The sequence below is a fragment of the Mizuhopecten yessoensis genome, unplaced genomic scaffold (assembly GCF_002113885.1).
Source record: "Mizuhopecten yessoensis strain PY_sf001 unplaced genomic scaffold, ASM211388v2 scaffold10713, whole genome shotgun sequence".
Taxonomy (NCBI): domain Eukaryota; kingdom Metazoa; phylum Mollusca; class Bivalvia; order Pectinida; family Pectinidae; genus Mizuhopecten; species Mizuhopecten yessoensis.
Window position 1 is genome coordinate 590,343 of NW_018408684.1, and position 21,442 is coordinate 611,784.

At 35.8% G+C, this 21,442-nt stretch overlaps 1 protein-coding gene across 2 annotated transcripts in view; it reads right to left on the reverse strand.

The window, feature by feature from the left end:
- The window catches only part of LOC110461985 (parathyroid hormone/parathyroid hormone-related peptide receptor-like), a 97,613-nt gene extending 77,228 nt beyond the window's left edge, over nt 1–20,385 (reverse strand). Inside the window, exons 1-3 of one of the 2 annotated variants that reach the window (XM_021515744.1) lie at nt 20,308–20,385; nt 8,818–9,242; nt 6,698–7,597 (exon numbers count right to left, since the gene is read on the reverse strand). In XM_021515744.1, coding sequence (XP_021371419.1) covers nt 6,698–6,805 — 108 coding nt within the window. In that variant the 5' untranslated portion in view covers nt 6,806–7,597; nt 8,818–9,242; nt 20,308–20,385. Of the gene's footprint in view, nt 1–6,697; nt 7,598–8,817; nt 9,243–10,251; nt 10,590–20,307 lie in introns of those variants that run through there. The other variant, XM_021515743.1, reaches the window with a different exon arrangement.
- Nucleotides 20,386–21,442: the final 1,057 nt, after the last annotated feature.

Below are 21,442 nucleotides of genomic sequence, written 5' to 3' on the forward strand. Positions count from 1 at the left end.
GGAATTATGCTCGCTCTTTCGGCTTTCAATCAGCCCATTCTTTCTTAGAGATTATACACGTCATAACTTATCAGCCATCATTTTCATGTTATATTCCTCTAGAAATTGGCATCCATCTATAAATAGCATGGCCTTGTCAGATTTGACATCTTGGAGTACTATAGCGGTGCCCCCATGAAATTCAGAAGGTAAAACTCAATTAGAAAGAACAGGTATTCTACGACTCAAAACGTGTATTGCTTAACAGTGGAATGCCACATGTAATGCATTGCTTTTATCTACAACGTTCAGTTAAATAGATATCGCTGACTTCTCAAGAACCCTCATCGACAGAATAGACACTAAACCCCCAACAACAAGTCGAGGACGACACCAGGTGCTCCGTTATAATAACTCCTATGAAGCTCCGGAGGGTTGTTTGAACGTCACCATCAAGATACATTCTTATAAAAGGAAATGTCAAAAATGCCTCATCTACGTCTCTTAAAAGAGTGTCACAAGTACAATCGGCAGGTGGGACTATTTTTGACATGATTTTTTTTCAAACATTACAAACTAATTTCATTAATGGTGATTTGTCAAATTACGAACAACTTTATCTCTCGAATGTACATAACATCTGCCTTTTTTTTTTATCCGGTACAGTGTAGACCTTCTCTGACGCATTATCGCACTAGAGCGGAGAAATGTCCCAAATACATGTACATATTCTACCATTACAAAATGCCAAATTGTGCTCCTTACGCATGCTGGGTGAATTGTTACGATTACGTATTCTACCATTACAATATACTTTAAGTAAACAATTGTCACTAATTGGTATTTTTTCATGTTAAAAGACATAATATTTCAATATTTCCTAAAATATAAAAACAAAACGAAACAACGATCTGTAAGTCATTAATTTTCTTTTTCTAAAATGTTGACACTGTGCCGTTTATTTTGTTGTTAGGAAGACGTGGTGGGCTGTAAAAAGGCTATATAGGATCCTAAATATAGCTTTACTCATACATAATGATAAACTTGTACGCTTACGAGGAAATTGTGACAAATATGTTCAACTTGATGGGGGACGATTTATCGGGGAGTATGCGTCTGATAGGAAGCTCGCGTTTAATAGTGCCCAAACAACGTCAAACCTGATCATTATCTGATGCTGAATATACATGATACATTGCTACTACTATCTTCTTCAATACTTAAATTCATCAGCCAAACCCAACAAGTACAGGAGACCTATATACAAATTGAATAATTCCGGAAACAATAGCGGTACACTGGTTCCCATTTCAGTAAAACTACCAATCATGTCAAGTATTGATACATGGTTGAACAAAACAATTACGACGGTATTGATCAGATCTGATGAAATGCTTGTAGTGATCGCTATGTTTTTGTTTCTATTGGCGAATAACGATAGCAAACAACCTTTTATGGGAGTTGATCTGAATATAATTTTATTATTTTCCGTTTGTACACGTATCATGATTAAGGCACAGGTCAATAATTTGAGAGGCTGTTTTATTTCCAGAATTTCATCGTGTTGATCCAAATGATTATCTTATCAATGAGTGGCGTTGTTACGGGGCTTGGTTTTATTCGATTGACTTTAGCGACTTATTTATGGCTAAGGTGTTTTCAGGACGTGCCTCCGTGTGTGTATTGTATGCTCGTGTGCTTCCATCCGACAACGCAGTTCTGATGCTTAATTAGCTTACTGACATAGAGTGTGGAAGGCACCTAGAAGGCTATCCAATAGATCACTTACATAAAGGGTGAACCAGTGATTGTTATTCCTGTAAATGCTGAACGTTAAGTGGGGACTAATAACTACCATTTTTACAGACTTTTGTATGCTTTACTTTGGAGAAAATACCCCATTGTCTTCTTCACTTGGGCAAATATTAAACACTAAGGACCAAATGGGAAACTGCTGAATATGATTTTATTTAAATGTTATGTGACAAAGAAGAACAAATGTTCCCCGTTTCTTTGATTTCATAATAAGATAAAATATTTGACACTAGAATCAGTCAAATTTCGGGAAATGCCTGAAACGATTTCATCTTCCCGAACATGCAATACAAGACGTTATATCTGCAGTCCTTTTTTATGCGGCTTATTACCATGGCATGTACAGACAGTATGAGAAAAGCTGTCTGTGGTCTCGTTATAAAGCTTACTGAGCAGCACAATGGAACAAATAAGGTTCCACGTCTTTTGTTACATGTTGGCTTTTTTATTTAGGACTGTTCTTTTTATCAAAATATTCTGAATCAGCGCGTTTACAGGGGTTTCATGTAAATATTTCCTTCGTTCAAATTTTGGTCTGGTTTTATTGATTTTTTGTTCTAATAATTGGTTTGTTGACATTTATATATTCTTTTGTAGTGATTTCTGAATAGCCTGATTTTCCTGTCAGGTTATCAGCTTCGTTAATTTTATTATAGCCGGACAATTGAATATCTGACAGCCACTGTCAGTTTGTATTTGTTTTTCCTTTCATCTATTCAAACGACTTTTATTTCAATTTGTTGTTTGTCAATTTTCAGCAGTATAACTTCTTGTTGATATAAACAGTGACTTCAGATCACAGATATAAGATATGCTTAACTATTCCCGGAAAAGATGAAAGTATCAACCAAGGGCAACAAAGCGTATGACGTAAGGGCACTCTGTTTGGTTTTGGACCAATGTTATTTTGGCGGTAATTCAATATCATGTGAAAGACTTGATCACAACAACATGAAACATTTCTCTATCAATTAGAGAACAGAGTGAAAATGAAGAAAAATACATGTACAGGATAGGATACGACACATGCATTTTCAGTGAAGCACACAATAAACGCTCGTGATCGCATCATTTGATAAACATTGATATTAAGGTAATTGTATCAAAACAATATGTCAAGCGCTAAGTTTATTACATGTGAACTGGGAAATAAACGAACGTTTGTGGTCTATACTACGTGTACCAAACATGGTAAGGGCACACTGGAGACCAATACAAACGAATAGATGGTAGTTTGATTGAATCAGTGTCGGTAGTGTTTCTATAAAGGCCTGATCTACAAGGATCAAATATATATTACCCCATTTTGTTACTAGGCTACTTAACTGTAACATATACTGGCGTGGCATGGAGGTTACATGTGACTGGCAGGCGACCGAACGGTACCTATCCTACATCGCGAGGACACGGTGTGTTTAATTTCCTCTCTCTGTCGTTATCACTTATTCCCAAGAGTAACCTTCAAGACACTAGTTCAAGGCGCCCAGCACTTTGAAAAAAGGTTGTGATTTAAAAAAATCTGTCTCCCAATTATCAAAGCAAACTCATAACCTGACCTGTAACATCATCAAACACCTCGCAAAATCACTTCTAGTTAGTTTGATGCAGATGGAATACTTATGAATACATTTCTGATACAGAGTAAGGGAGACATGCTCGCTCTGATTATTTTCTTGCCGATCACCCGTAAGTTCTGTACAAACTATTTCTTTAGGAGACGTCAAGTTAAGATCCCTTCTTATATCGACATTCTCATAGTTAATGTTTCTGTCATTAATATATATTTTACTATAATTTTCATTCTCAGCCGGTAGTAGATATGGCTTTTAAAGATTTAAAAAATCCTATCATTCCACACAATGAGAAGGAGCATGTGACTACGTGACCTTCCTTGTTGACGTTGCTGTTGTCTGTGTTTATAAGTTTGGGTTGTTGGGCATGTTGACAAAACGACTGAAGCTAGATGTTTAACAAGTATAAATGGGGATAATTAAAACTTACAAGCTACACATGCTTTTCAGTAGATTTTGATGTTCAGACAGTTAGTAAAATGGACCCATCATTATTTAATAAATATTTAAGAAATGCAGATTTAATCGACATAACTTCAAATCCTCTCCTATGATAGATAAAACAACTCAATTAAGTTCAACGACAATCTACAGTTGCATTATATAAGAATACACGATATTAGAAATATTGGGGATAAAATGATGCTAGTCTTCAGTAAACATTTTTGTTACAATGTTCTTAAAGCATAGTTTAATTTTGATAATTATTAAATATGTCCGTACATAAAGTAACTTTTTAACAATCTTCAAAGACAGAAAAAAGTAAATTTGTTTGAATAGGGATTGTAGCATGAAGCTTCGTTGTAACTGGAATTCTTTCAGATACATGGAGTACTAGCTTAAAAAACTTGTTCTGTAGCAGAAAAACAATATCAATTTGTATTTTCCCTTTCGCTTTATTTTTATGGAAAAAAACTTTCCACTGCGATTTTCATTCTTTCATTGGGTTTTCTTTAAACACTTACTAATAATAGAATACACCTACTACTAATAGAGGACCACAATGGAGGTTTTTACTAATGCATTGAATTACATAAGATGTTCATCGTCACAACAGTTACAGTCATTTGACGACCTATGGTGGGGCTACTCAGGGGTTACCCCGATATGTCATCGTCCTGATATTTCATAACCTGCACACCAAAGCATGACAAACTCCGGTAATACTTGTCTACTGACCAACCAGACGTTCCCTGTGAGACATAGCTGAAATAATGTGATAAAAGGTTAAAGGCGTTGCTGAGCGATACTTTGAAATGAATAGTTTGATTACCGACGTTTTGCTGTATGCAACTAAAGTACGGTATAACAAGATAACATCTGAATCTTAACAGCATAGTTAAAATCAGCGGCGTTTAACTTTGTACTAATAATAGAATACACCTACTACTAATAGAGGACCACAATGGAGGTTTTTACTAATGCATTGAATTACATAAGATGTTCATCGTCACAACAGTTACAGTCATTTGACGACCTATGGTGGGGCTACTCAGGGGTTATTTTGATATGTCATCGTCCTGATATTTCATAACCTGCACACCAAAGCATGACAAACCCCGGTAATACTTGTCTACTGACCAACCAGACGTTCCCTGTGAGACATAGGTGAAATAATGTGATAAAAGGTTAAAGGCGTTGCTGAGCGATACTTTGAAATGAATAGTTTGAATACCGACGTTTTGCTGTATGCAACTAAAGTACGGTATAACAAGATAACATCTGAATCTTAACAGCATAGTTAAAATCAGCGGCGTTTAACTTTGTACAGGAACCGAAACGAACGCACTAACGAGATTCCACTTAGCAAAACCAAAAGCTTGAATAAGTCAGATTTATATCTTTGCCTTAATTTGCAGTGAAAGTCGGCCGTCATTCTAAATATATTGCCCGGGATTTCAGACACAATTATAATATATATATAGATGTTCCTTTCCTGCATTACGCAGCTCGTGCATCAATTAGTAGCTGAAGGAACATTTATGTACATAAGGACTCACGGAGGTCACTAAAGTAGCACCCCTTAACCTAAAATCGAGAATGTTCATGTCGTCTGATCATTTAGATTGTACATTCGGAACTTTGGTGTGTTTTTTTTGTCAATCATAACGCCAATAACATATGACGTCATAGATTACATAAAGAAAAAACGCCCTTTTATGATTCAATAACATTTTCATCATTGACTTATAAAATGTTATACCGTTATACTGGTAGTCTGTCAGACAAGTGACTTATTTATATTGTATTCTGTAGGGGTTCATAACATTTCTAGTAATATTAAAGTGAGATTACAACAGGAAAGTATGTGAGGGACATTTGTTCGTTATTTAAGGCTGTTAATACATATTTAACCTCACCGGATGCTCATCAAAGGGAATGAACATTTAGCCTTTAGTTTCTTACTGCTCGCTACTACTGAATATATGGTTACAGTCCAAACTTTTTGTTTTTGTTTTTTTCGTAATCAGTATTGACTCAAAATTATGCCTAGCATGTGGTTGCTTGGTAGAAAGCGTCAACACATTTCTTGATACAGTAGTAAATTCAAATTGTGACTTTTACAATATTTATTATATAGATATATATATATGAATTTTCATTAATAAATTTAGTGTAGGAGTAATTGTGCAATTGTTATTGAGCATAAATGTTAACTATATAAATATATATACAATTCTTGATTGTCATGTCTGAATAATGGACGAGCCATTTCATCATCGTCCTTTGTATATAATATATATTTAGAATGTATGTTCATTACTTGTTTTTTTGGTGTTTTTTTTTTTTCATTCCGTTGTTTAATTATATATATTATGTTACAGTCCAATCCATATATTCACATGATTCCCGTTCAACTAAGTCTAATACGTATAGCTAAGGTCACCTACAGTCTACAGCAGTAAACTACGTTCATCCCCCACTACGGTCAACTGCGCGTGTGACCGTGAGATGTGACCGCGGCTTTAGCACAATCTACCAAAATCAGCTTTCCGTGAAAAGAACGGATCACAGTCATAATGTACGGTACATATTTTCTAGGAATCTTGCTAATTTTAGGTTCTTCTTCGACACAATACAAACGTTTGTATTAGAAGAGGCGAATATATGTCCAACGATTATGTTGTTGCATTACCCTTTGAAACATGGCAAAGGTACATTTAGTTTTTTTTAAACATCTTAACAAATAGATGAAAAATCATTTTCTTCAAAATGATCGCTTACCTATCATAATATGTAACCTTTCCTTGAATATGTATTGATACTGTATTATTTTTCAAAATGCAAAAGAAATCGAAACAAAAATATATAAAATATCATAATTTTCCTACCTTTTTGGATTTGCTACACGTAGTCCATGATGACACAGTTGAAACCAACACCAATAAACACAGTGTCCAAACACGCAGCAAAATCCAATCGAAACGAAAGTACGCCATATTTGAAATTATCACTGCAGTTTAGATAATATTTATTTGCTCAATAGCAAATACACAAATATATATTAAAACGCAGATAGTATGCCTGCTCATTTTGTCTGGATAACCTTCGCTATTCTTTTATTAAGATTGTTTTATCCAAGGGTTCGATATCATTGTTCCCTAGTCATATCAGTAGTCGGTTGCCGTATGCTTCATAGTTCTCACTATATAATCATATGTAGATTCGTCCCCTATGACGTCAGCGCCTCTGACGTGCTTAATTAGTATTCATGGAGATGTGACAAATGACTTTGTTACTATATCACACACAATCGGAAGAACCACTGGCTTCACGGGCGTATCAGTCCATATCTCCCTATAATTTCACAAATCAGTCTCCGAAGACACGAATTAGAAACTAAATTACGTTGTGGACGAGCCAATCAGTCCGTAACGACAAAGATTTAAATCATTGCTAAAAGTGGCCACTCTGTCACCATCGAATTATGTTACAATATGTGTTCTTGGATCGATTTTGTTTCTTTTTCTTTTTACACCATTACATATTTAAAACATCTACTAATCGCTAGCCGTTTGTATAACCGTGCTATCGACTCGATGGCAGCAATATACCAGTAAGTGTTGCTTGGTGTAACCTGTGAATCTTTTAAGACGATCACAGATGTCTGTCTAGATCCCACTTTGTCGACAGGTGTCTCACGCCGGATGATCAACAGTCTCTTTAACTGTCTGACATATCTAATCCAATCTCGGCCTGATCTACTGACAGTCAGATCAAGGAGATCTTACCTAAAGACAACAGAAAGAATATTGAAACATATCAATGTCTTCACCACTTCACATAGTCTGTTCTTGTCTAGCATCAGTATCCTTTATGAACAGTCTATTCACATTGTCTAATACACTACGTAAGACGTCTCATATAAGAGTACATTACTGCATACAGTGCACAATAATATAGTTGATTTAAAGTCTCGAATTGAATATATTCCTGAAATACATCCGTGCTTCTGCACATCAGACGATCAGCAAATATATATGCCAGCATGCAAGTTCAACTAAGCTGCAACAATATTTCTAGGTCGCGTCCCTATTTTCGATGGGTGTCCTTATTTAGAAGTCAACTAAACTTCAAGATAGTTATCTTTACCGACTGCAACACTTGAGCGTTTATAAGGCATTTACAATTCTGTCATATTAAGTATGACTAACCTTGTCAAATTACTGTTATGCAACAAAGGTCAGTGGAAGTTCAAACTCCTCACAACGCACACGACATACACGCACTTATAATCTCATTCATATTTTATCGTTCGCGATGATGACCTAGAAGGCAATACCGGTATGCATGCCTATTAAGAGTATTGTATAATTGTACTTCTGTAATTGTGTAATAGACATTATTACGAATTATCACGACAGCTACAATGTTATGCAAAACTAAAACGAGCACTGTGACGAAAAATAATTGCTATTTACAGTAATGACGTCTCTTGAAATGTACTGTAGCAGCTATACAATGTTTTTAAATGCAGGGCACCTTGCCATGAGAAAAGAATGAAAAGCGAACGAATAAACTATGATAATCATGGACAAGATAAAACAAGTAATAAATCATATAATTAATAAAACAGTCACCATATAACTGATTGAATGCATATCTGCTTACAGATAGCGTTAACTCACTATATCGATATGACTGTCGTCTGGGAGTATCGTAATGTTGGTATTAAACTAGTATGAAGTGTTCAATCAATACAGTTGATTTCACGTTTGATTTGTGTGTTCAAATTAGTCGTATCAGAATTCATTATACATTTTCATCCTCCCAATCCAAGATAATGATCGAAAACTAGCAAAACTCATCCGCCAGATCAACGATCCAACTGTCTACACACCTTGTCGGAGGCATGTGACCAATGCTCGTCAGTGGCTCCCCGTGGGGTAGCTCGAAAGCGGTGAAGTAATCATACAGAATTCCCTTGATATATATTAATTAAATACTTTACCTTGTAGTGTGTCTGGAACGGTAAGAGATCCAACACTTGTCAACAATATAATGACGGGTAATTTGCCTACCGAACTACCAGGTGTTACACCACCGGTGCCTGTATCGAATTCCGTATGTCGCACACTTATCGTTGTATTCCCGACAGGGTATCACCTTCCTTTAGTGGCGACCACTGTACGAGTCATTTAATGACTGTTTGTCCATATACAGGCGTAGTTCATTTTTCTTCAAGTTTTGTCTGGGCTGTTTTTGTATATATGTCAATGTACTTACTTACATATAACAAAGTCGAGAATGATGATTCATAGGGCTTTATAGTAAAATTGAAAGAAGGATACCGGTCATATATATATATAATACTTCACTGACGTTATGATCATACGACTGTGAGTGATGGTAAACCAGATTGTCTGTATTGGTGTCCTGAAATATATAATAAAAACTAATTTAGTATTGAAGCCAGTAACGAAAACGGCATGCTCATGTTTACCTAAACATCTTCATAAAAATGGAAAACTCCATATGATGCTAACTACTAAGACTTTGTTTAAACAGAAACATACATCTCTGACAGTCTGCTCAAACAGCTCCTCAGACGAGAAGTCAGAATTCGCTGTGTTCGGCACCTTTGTTATTAAAGGAATAATGCATATATTAATACCTTGAAGAAAAAAAACAAAAATCTTTTTGATAAGTGAGGATTCAATGCCCGACGTATGTATCTGTAAGTAATAATTACAATTTGTGTAGAAGAAACAATACTTGGTGACCATTGTAATTTTATTAATAGCCAGCGTAGCTTGATAAGATTTATTCGTTGGAAAATGTTATACATTTATAATTTTAAGCCTTCTTGACTGTAGACAGTTTACCGAGTGTATAATGTAATTTGATCTATAGCCTTCTCTATAGGATAAAGTTACTGGATATAGGTGCAGACGTATATAGTTATGATAGTTGGTAGCAACAAAATCCTATTTAGTCGATTTTTTTCATTATCGCATATCGCTACTCATTCAATTAGATATTCATCATTACGTTAATCTAACCTAACACACCTACTGACATGAGGAGATACTATTTTTTTACAAACCTCGTTGGGTGAGGTATCGAAACATCGCCAAATATATTTAAATATCGCTTATACAAAATTATGCAAAAACTGTCTATATTTGAATATAATATACGTTAACTGAATAGAAAAAGGGTTGATTTTGATTCATCAATGAGATAACATTCTATAATGCTGGAGTATATGCATAAAATAACAATATACTTAATAGACAGGCTGTATCAGGTACGACACTGAATCATGAATGACAGGAGCAAATCTCAATGATTAAGATAACTTACAGTAAAGTACAGAAGCCATTAACAATGATCTGTTTATATTTATCACAGTTACATAGCAAAACAGCAAATTTTGTCTCACCGTAGGAAACGACAGCGCGTGCTGGGACGAGAATCCATAAACACCTCCGCAGTTACCTATTGAGATTTGCACACTGAATACAGCCGAGCAGGTGTTTCGCTAGTCATAAGATGTTGTACAAATATCATCTAATAGCACCACCTTTTTAGAGAATAGCAACGCTTGGAGGTCACAGTAAGATTGTGCGCTATCGGTCAGACAACATAAGTACACCGCCGCCACACACACCAAGCTCGCGTGGAGTCACACCGCGCTGATATATAGCCATGTACAGGAATACTGCACTTTCTCTTGTAAAGCTGTATTGAATCTGTTTGGTATCTCAGATAGCAGCCAAATGTTGGATGTGGCTATTGTAACAGCGAATGCCAAAAGTTTTGCTGTTACTGTATATTTTGGTAAGGTTACGCTTATCCTTTTAATTTACCAGGTGGTGTCTGGAGAAACAAAACTACAAATTACAGGCCTTGATAAAACACATTGATAAAACAAAGCATACGTTACTTTTTTAAATATACTTGCGTTATGTCATACAAACGGTATGTGGTTTAGATATTGAAATAAATATATTTATGTGTAAGTCTTATTATTTAAAACATTTATTGGGAAGTGAAATAGGTTTGAAATTTCCTCCGTGGCTCCCAAATATCAATTAGTGTAAGAGTAATATAACGAAAAGCCGATTGTCTTCAAAATGTTATGCTGACTAACGATCATGACAATTATAAAAGTACATCCCTATTGAATCAGGTTTAAATGAAATGCATTTAATAAATACAAACAAACAAATAACAAAACCAAAAATAAAAATTAAAACAAATCGGCGGTTTTACTCACCGATTAAGCATTTTTGGTAGTAATTAGAAACCAACTGGATGTTTGTTACCTTCGTCAGATAAGTTCATTTAGAAGTGAACTGACTTTAAATCAGTACATCTATATTAGGCTTAGCTTAGATTACTGAAATAACACATAAACATGTTTAAGAGTTGGTGTCTAGGACGACACAGAAAACATATCAAATGATGCCCATCATTCATCCTAGGGTGCAAAATTACATTCTCATGAAAGCTTGTTATACGGTTCAGTACCTCCGGTCAATCAAACCTCACCCTGACTCAGATTTGATTTCGTGATATCGCAGATTTTAAAAGCCAAAATTTGCTCACGAAATAATAAGATAATTGTCTTAACCTTTGTGTATACGTCTAGATAGTGTATCAGGACGCACGAAGCATATTTGATAGAATTCTGTAAATGTCTGAGATAAGGAATGCTTGAAAGGTAACTTGTTATCTGCGTGGCACGTGCATACGACAAACCTTTATATTACATATAAACGGGCGATAGCAACATGGTCGACGGGGTTTTCTTGTGCTCCATGTGCAAAGCTTTATGTGTTTGCAGTACCGTTCTATGACACTGTGAGTATTCAAATTTGTATCTTCATGGGTTAACAATAAACGGCATGCATTATAAAACTGTTCATGTTCAATAAACAGTGTTGTTGATAAATACGATTTAAATCGTAAATAAACGATACGGCACAAGCTTCACATTTTCCAAACGTTTGAGTTTCCCTCCTATGAAGAGACATAGTCTTGCTGATTAAACAATTAACCGACAAATAACCCAATGCATGTACCTTGTAGCAGAAAACAGAAGGGTTTGTTTAGGTTTTCTTTTAATATTATGACATGTGATATAAACAAGTTGGGCAGCATAAACGGATGTGAACGTTCCCTAGACTCCAAGTGCTAGACGATATGATAAATACATTTGTAAAATCAAAGTCGGGTGCGAATTACATTGTTCACTAATCCAATTGAATGGCTAGGGTGGAGGCGTGGCTAGGGTGGGGGAAGTGGGGTAGGGTAGGGGTTACTGAAATCACTGAAATACCAAGCCGAACGTACCCAGCACAGCAATCCTCCCGGTTACATTATACCGACAACAGCTGAACAAGTTGTTGCAATTTCCCTTAATGCTGAACGTTAAACGGGGAATAACAACTGATATTTTAACGAATTTAATATCTTCGTATTGCCTTTTTTGTCTGGGTGGACGTTTAACATTAAACTTAAAAATGAGGGGCATGTATTGTTTATTTAAGGACATCGCAGCCTCCCAAAATACACACACATACACTACACGCATGCATCTTGCACACAGGGGAGGCCGTCCTTAAATGACCTTAGCTGTTAATAGGACATTAAACAAAATCAAACAAACAAACAAAATAATTTAAGGGTTTAGAAACCAAAGTTAGTAATAACTATCAATAAGTACAAATAAGTTTTTTTCTGGTCGTTTTGTTTCTCCAAGTAGAGGGTACAACTGCAAAACCCTATTCTACAGGTGGATTCCACATTAGTCGCCTCGATTATGCAGTGGGTAACAGCAGTTGTATTCTTGTCTGAATCCCTGACTTGTTGAGGCCATACACTATTTAAATCACGGCAAAACATTAAGTCCCATTAAGGTGTAATGATATGGGATAAATTTGATAACAACATGTTCAAAATTATGGATTTTGACATTTTGTTGTTATAGTGTAGTTTATTACTCTAAGTAATGGTTGCTGGAGGTCAAATCAAGATAAATCCAAAACTACCAAAGGGTCCTTACGTAAGATCACTTAAACCTCAAAAACTGATTTTAAAAGAATGGAAACAAATGAATCCAACGTCATCAACCACCTACAAAAACACGTAAGGAAAAGGACCATTAAGCTGAAATAAGTGTATGTGTTTCTGTAAGAGGACACTTTTAGCAATAAGTTCAACGATATTCGATATTACACTAACTCGTTGAAATCAACTCTGTACTATTTTATAAACTTGTTGTAGTCAGTTCTGCGATAATACACAAACCAGGTGTAGTCAGTTCTACAATAGAACACATTTTTTTTGTAAAGCAAATTTTAAACTACGCTGTATAACTAATGGGGCGTTAGGACCACTATTCAGGACATCCGGGTATCAAGGCAGGCTGTGTAAACGCTGTTGCTCATTAGTAAATAAAGAATTCCCACGACGTCATGGTTGGTTCGAAGATAGACTATGAGGTTACTCGCATGACTGTAGGTGTGTGATTGTGGAGAAGGGTTCGATCAAGTAGAAATGAGGTCTGTACATGTAGATGTACAAACACTTAGACACGAGGCTGCAGGCATTCCTTATTCAAAATGTAGATCTGAATATGCGCTGCTGGGGGAGAAAATGTTTGCAACCTGTTTCGATTACGATTAGGTTTGGTGACTTGTGAAGATCTTTTTTAGAGGGAATGTTGAAAAAGGATGAAAACTTTAAACAAAAATAACCACTCAACTGACATAGTATCAAGTAGGGTGGACAGTGAAAGACTACACCGGAAGAAGGTTGCGAACTTTGATGCTGGTCTGATACAATAATGGACCGATAATGGGCTTGCCCTGCAAGTGTCATCGTATCATGGTATCGCTGCGGGGTCGTGACACGTCGTCGTTTCAATGTTCTGTGTAATGTTTTGAAAAAGGGAAGATTTCATTCAAGTTATCGCCCTTGTATGTTTACGCGGATAGCACAGCAGGGGAATTTGGAAGGGCCGGGTCGGAAAAAGGGAGATGCGTGTGACTTTTTTACATCATATTCTCATTATGAAAACAATATCATAATCTTATTTTTTATAGAAAAAAAATCTTCTAGGGATTAAACATATACATAAACTGACTGCATTTGCTGAAGCTGTTTTTCGAAAAATGTAGTGCCCTTGTTTTTAACCGCAAAAATGTGTATAATTAGGTTTTTGCGTTATCTATACAAGATACCACTTATCAGATAGTGTGTCAATACATACCATTACCTATATAAACGTGTATGTTTATGTAACTGTAAACATGATAAAAACACTCGTCTTTAGTAAAACGTCTTTCAAATACAGGTATACCTGACATCTACTGTTGATTGTGCCATTCGGCTGAAACATACGAGTGTTGAGCGTCAGAGCTATCAGACGTGAGGTAACTGTGACTTATGGCATAGAGTTATCGCTACACAGAGATATAATGTACCATTTATGAATTCCTGAATAAATCGTATAACAATCGCGCCGCTGTACAAAGGTGTGTGTTACATTATACCAGGGGATAGAAATGAAGTTCAATGCATGTTTAGTGTACTAGACACAAGGTAACATTAAATAAAATAATTTGGAGATTGGTAATTAGTATTCTTTAAAGGGTTTCTTTAAAGATATTCAATGTTATTTTTATTTTCAACCTTTGTAGCTTAAGACCTACACGGTTTATACTCCATAATCCTTAATAGAACAGGATCTAATTGTTCAATATTGATTGATATCGATCTGCTATGTCGACGGTTTATTTTATGGGGTATTTTTTTTTTATGACGCTGTAGTATATTGCATCCTGATGTACTAACACTGCTGTACATATATATGTTGAGTGGTATATATTTTCTGATGTGTAGAACGTACGGTTAGTTTCACCGCAACGTTAGGATGCTGTAATATATCATCATATCTGCACTATCACAAGGAAGCAAAGTCAGCTTAATGGTACATGTACCAGCACAAACTACTCACATTTACTATTTGGAGTCGCGGTAGTCTAGTGGTAGGATGCCGGGCTCGTGACCGAAGGGTTACGGATTCGAGTCGCGGCACGGCACTGTGTTGTATCTTTGAGCAAGATACTTTACAGCGTTTGTTGAAGTCTTCTCAGCTGTAAATGAGTACGTGGTTGGGCAGCGCTAGAATTGACGATTGCTAGCTTAGCGCCGAAACGGCAGCTCCGGCTGTATGCTCCCCAGGGAGTTGAGAAAGATACTGGCTGGTTGCAAAGGCCTTATAACCACGGATAATAATTTGTGAACCGCTTTGAGACGACCTTCGAACTAGGTTCTGATAAAACGGTATATAAGAACCTCGAATTATTATTATTATTATTATTTGCCTCCATGCGATAACGCTGAGATCAAAGCTGATCAGATGCCGATTTTAAAGTGCTTCCTCACTGAATGAACATGCCAAAAGCACCAAGAACACTATTCCACCCGGTCAAGTTATTCTGAAAACAGATTAACCAATTGTTGCCATTATCTAGAATTCTGAATGTGTAGAAGGGGAACATATATACCATTTTTAAGGACGTTTGTACGCCTCGGCATGGGAATATAACCACTGTGTTACCGTATAGAAACATGTGAACATGAAGACCAACAATGCGTTGCTTTGCCAAAAAAGGTGCATTGAAATGAAATAAAATCATAAATATTGCTTAGATACAGAAGATTTAATACGAGCAGACGTTAGGACCGTGAAATATTCAAATATAGTATAACATCTAAAATGAAATGCTAATGTAAGTAATAATATACGCCGCATGATAAATGCTTTAACAATGGTGTAGTGATACAATAACACATACTGTTGACATATACAAAACCAAACTAGTTGTATTAAGGTTGGCAGCAATAGCATCACGATGTAATATAAAATGGTGTTATACAAACATTTCACGAACTACAATTAAACGTAAATGTTTCCGAGTCGGAAATGGTCTCTTTCGATTTTACTGGAAGACCAAGCAGGGATCGTTCTTTTTGTGATGACAGATTCAATATATGATGGAAATTCCCTAAAGGTTTCCGATTGTTGTTTAAATAATGAAAGTAGTGACCATATTTGTTAAAAATGAAGAACAACATTTGTAACATTATTTGGTAAATAAAATGTAAAAACATACAGTAAACAGTAAATTTAGGGATTGAAATGCATGTTTCTTTAAAATTCATGAAAATATACACTTCTCTTCAAACACAATTTCTTAACATAGGGTGAAAAACTATACCTCGCAGTTTTTCTATAATCAATGTTAATATTCTTAATGTAATTCCATTTATATAGTAGCATAATCAGTATAATAAATTGGACATAGCGGAATGCTTTACTTGGTGCCTTCGGCATTGTATTTCAGTGAGGTAGCACTATAAGTCGGCATTATATCCCAGCTACCACAGGAAGGCCAATACACCAACATACCCTGTCTCCGGCTCACACACACACATACACACACGCAGGCACGTACGCATTTGTGCATACACAGCACACACAGAGCACGTCCTTAAATGACCTCAGCTGTTGATAGGACATCAAATCCTATACAACCAGCTAACGTGTTATGTAGTCGTCATTGCATAAAACGTCATTGTTTATTGATCTGTATGTGTCCTAATGTGTTAATGATGTGGTGTATTTTGTTTTTGGTGTTGTTAGATGTAGTACAATCTGTCCCAGTATGTTGACCTCGGATATATATTGTTCTGGTACACGTATTTTGACGTAGTGGTATAATTTACCATGGCATTTTGACGTAGTGGTATAATTTACCATGGCATTTTGACGTAGTGGTATAATTTGCCATGGCATTTTGACGCTGAGGTATATTCTGTACTGATACATATAATTTAACACTTTGATACATTTTTCCAGAGCATGTTGACGCTGTGGTATATTTTGCCATGGTATGTTGTCGCTGTGGTATATTCAGTTCTGGCACATATCATTTGACGCTGTGATATGTTTTGCAATGGTATGTTGGCCCTGGGGTATATTTTGTTTTGGAACATATAATTTTACCCACGGTATATTCTGTTCTGGTACATTTGACGCTTTGATGTTGACGCTGTGGTATGTTTTATTCTTTTGTATTGACTTTTCGGTACATTGTGTTCCTTATATATATACATATTAAGCGGTGCATTATATAATGAGTTCTGTTGTGTTGACGCTGTCGTAGATTTTCACCTCGTCCTGTTGTTGCAATGTTTATAGATGTCATCGAATTTCATTTTTTTTATAATATTGCATTATCAAGTGCAAACACACCTTTTGATTGAAATTTACAAAAACATTTTACTTTGATTTTTCATAAAATTTTCCGAAAATACTTGACTTTAAATACGAGGTTCTATTTAAACATTCTGTTGAAATCGATCCGTTAATCGTTGTTTATATCTGGAAACTTATTAAACATCTAAAACCTCTGATAACGTCGAACCCCAAGTGTAACACAAACCTCTGTAATTTTGCCATTAAATAGCTATATTAGCATTTGCAATGAAATAGTAGCCAAGTATCCGGGATATTGGTTACGTTTACCGATTACAAACGACCTTAATCAGCACGAAGTCACATACAAATTATAACATTGTCACTTGGTTTAAGTATCAAGAGGCACATCCTTTACAGAACATGTTACCGACTTCCTATTTATAGAACGAGTTGAGTTCTCATCAGAGTCAACTCCCTTCTCCCCTGGCGATAAAATCGTGATCTAAATTTGTCATCGATTCGCATTTGTAAAACCTAGAATTCCAAAATGACGAAAATCTGTTGATTGGCAATACTTGATGACCTGAAGAGGCGTATGATTAACTTGACACTCCGAGTAGTTGGCACGCCGATTGCAAAGTACATACATATTTAAAAATAAAATCGTACAATGTATCAATTTAGGATCTCCGTTTTAACTTCACTTTGCTGTGTTTTATTTAGTCTGTTACAATACGTATTAGAAGTTACACATTTGAAGTAGGGAACAGGCATATGACAACATTTGTATTGCTGTCAATAAAAACCGTTGCCACAACTGCGCTATAAATGGTCCAATATTTACAAAGATGTATATTGAATAACATATTGTATCTTAGTGATCATAAAGGCATGTGTACAGTACCCTATCAGGTTTCATTGCGAACATTACTCTTACAAACTTGCTATTGGTTTATTACGTAATTAACACAATACTTACTATAGCATTTTAGAAAGGCATTTTCTTGACAGACAATTTTAAATTTCCTTTATGTGTATAATTTACTGTTATAATTCGATATGTTTACAAAGGAGAGGAAACAAACCTAAGTGCTTTTATGTTATCAACAAGGAACACTAGTGATAGATGGGCACGCGAGGGGAAGCATGTCACAAGCAAGATAATTATATCAGGGTAGTTAACGATGCATGTGCATTTCCTCTAGTTGATATTGGGTTCTTCATACACGCCATGAAAGCATTCAACATCTGGAGACAGGGACGTTGGTTGTAACCTTCCGTTACTTTATTTTGTTTTGGATATAATTGTGGTCAGACTGGGTCAGAACATTAATGCTGCTTATGTATGTAGCGCAGTCGGTTACAACGACGGCAATGTGTTCGGATGGGTATGAGTCAAGGGTTCGAAACCCGGTCTGGCATTTTTAATATCAGGACACTCTTGTTGACATCTTTCTCGTTTATTTCATCTTCATTACTTTTTCATTAAGTTCCGCATGGTATGGTTCTCTCTAATGAAATTGTTTAGTAAAGCTGGGACGAAGATCCTTAAAAAACGAACTACTGAACGGATATGTGTAAAATAATCAAACTTGTAATAAAATGTATATAAAATAACACATAAAGCGATGAATTACTGGATACGTTTCTGCATGGAATAAATCTAAACGTGAGGGTACCCAAAACGGAACATTTTTATTAGAAAAACCTTTATATTTCCTTTTTAGTTACTGAAACATATATTTGAAATAATGAAACAATAGATGTTGTTAGCTTTATTTTTTGTGTATTTGTTCAGTATCGATAGCGTGGGCCTCTTTAAATAAAACCCTTTTAGTTTACTTGGAAGTTTCCGGGTACCTAAAATGGAACACTATCATCACTTAAGTAAGTTTATGAAATGTCTGTTAGCATTTAAATATTTATCTTCTTTTCAAGATATTTGCCACTCTTTCTTATCAATTCTTCCCATTTATCCGTTTGAATATTTACTTGAACAAAGGTATTCTGTTTTCAACAATTTGATAGGGTATATGTATCTAGGCTTTTGATTTGGGTGTTTTTTGTTGTTTAATTTTGTTTAACGTGTGTGTATGCAGAAGACATGGAAAGTTGGTGTTCTGGCCTCCTTGTGATATTGCTGATCTGATGCTGACTTTATAGTACTATCTCACTGAAATGCCTTGTCGAAGGTACCCATCACAGCATTCCGCCAGGAAACATCATACTGACAACGGGTGAACCAGTTGTTTCTAGCAAAGTACCGTTTACCGGTAATTACATATTATTTATTTTCTAAATGTTTTCCAAGATTTTTCATCAAACCGTAATTGATTGCTTAAAATTGTATAAATTATGTTTTAGAACAAAACAAACACGATGCATGAATAAAATCTTTACCGTTTTGGGCACACTGTTGTGTGGTTATCCTTACGTGGGAATAAAGTTATGTATGTAGATGGTTCAAGCTTACAAACAAAAAAATCGCATAACTGTAAAAAAAAGTTTCAAGGAAAATAGGATGACCATATTGGGACGTAGGAGTTTACTCATAGTTCAGACTGACAATAATAATAATAATAATAATAATAATAATATACAACATTTGATATAGCGCCCTATCTAGCTAACATAGGCCACGCTAAAGCGCTTTACAGTACATAGATATACAATTTTATACAGTCAATACAATTAGCATATATATTAATCAATACAATATTGAGGAGGAATTTGCAGGAGCTGCCTTATCAGGCGCTAACTACTAGTCCTATACCACCTGGCTAATATCTTCTTATGTGTGTATGCCTGTGTGTGTGCTGGATATGTATTGTGTTCTGTTTGTAGTGAGACCGTGCTTCCAACGTTATCATTTATAGTGCCACCTCACTGGAATGCTACAGCACAGATACCGCAACACCCATCCAGACCATTTTATACTCCACCTGGGTTGTTGGAGTTGTGTGAGCAGAAGAAAAACACTAATATTCCATGCGTACGGGGATCGACTTCGGGGATCGAACCCCGGCCGCCTGCTTGGAAGGCCGGAGTGTTAATCACTCGACCAATCCGCCCTTAATCTTTCAATGTTTAAAATCTACACTGCCACAAAACAGGTATTTAAAGTATGTAGACAATGACCAGTTACATTTGACAATGGCATCTTGTCATAAAACATCCGACGTTAACTGAAATATCACTCTATCAAAATGTCAATAAACATACCTACAGTTCCCGCTGCCCCGACATCCATTGACTGCTACCTGTGTTTGTCAACGTATGTATATATAGGTCATCTGTTTTACAGAAGAACAAGGAAGTTGAGTCCACGTGATATGCACTGTCGTTTTCCTTATACACTGTAAACAATGTAGTTGGGTGAGCAGAGAAGTGATAGCGACATTGCGGACTCAGATAGAACGAGAAACTGTAAAATGTTTTCTTAAGTACATGTACATATATTAACTTTTAATTCTCATGTTTGTTTTAATGTGACGACATAACAAATGAACTTTACTTGTGACACAATGTATGTTTGCACGTTTGCAGAACCACTGAATAAAAGAGGTTAATGAGTGTTACCACTTCAACAGATGTAAAAACACTTAAAAGCCTACTCCCTATTAATTGTTGTGGTAGCAAGGGGTCTTCTCAAAAGGCATAATAGCAATTTTCTCAAAACCTACGTTTACTTCAGAAGACATTGAAGCATTGGCTAAACGTTTACCTGAATATAACTATTTTCGTGAATTATATCGTATTCGCCTTTTCGTGGCACATATCTCTGAATATTTGACACACATCATTGAGAAGTACTGGGACATTATTCAGCAAAAAAAAAAATAATATTACAGGATTTCTTTTTCTGTTTAGTCGTGTATTCCAGTGATTGCCTACTCTGAACACAAGAACCGCAAAGGCAGTTGTAAACACCCCGTCACTGATACAACTTGTGTGGGAAAGAGAGTGATGCAAACCTGTCGCTATACCCAACCAGCACACAATAAATTACTGCAAACTTATAAATGATATCCCTTTATTCAATTGGCGATCAATGGAATTATCAAGTTTACCACCAGAGTTACTGGTTGGAATTTATACATTATCGCTCACGTCTAGTCTCAGCGTGTCGTCTTACACATGATCATGACCAGTCAACACAGTCCGCATGACGTCCAGGGAGATGTTTATAAACTGTGGAGTCTGGACACAGGGAAGGCTAGTCTATACTGTTGAAAAGTATAGAGTATTGGTAATTATTGAGAGAAATGCTTATAAGAAAATATTGTATGAAGCAGATTATACAGAAGATGGAAACGATAATGCTCTCAGTAGAAACAGAAAAAAACTTCCTTTATGT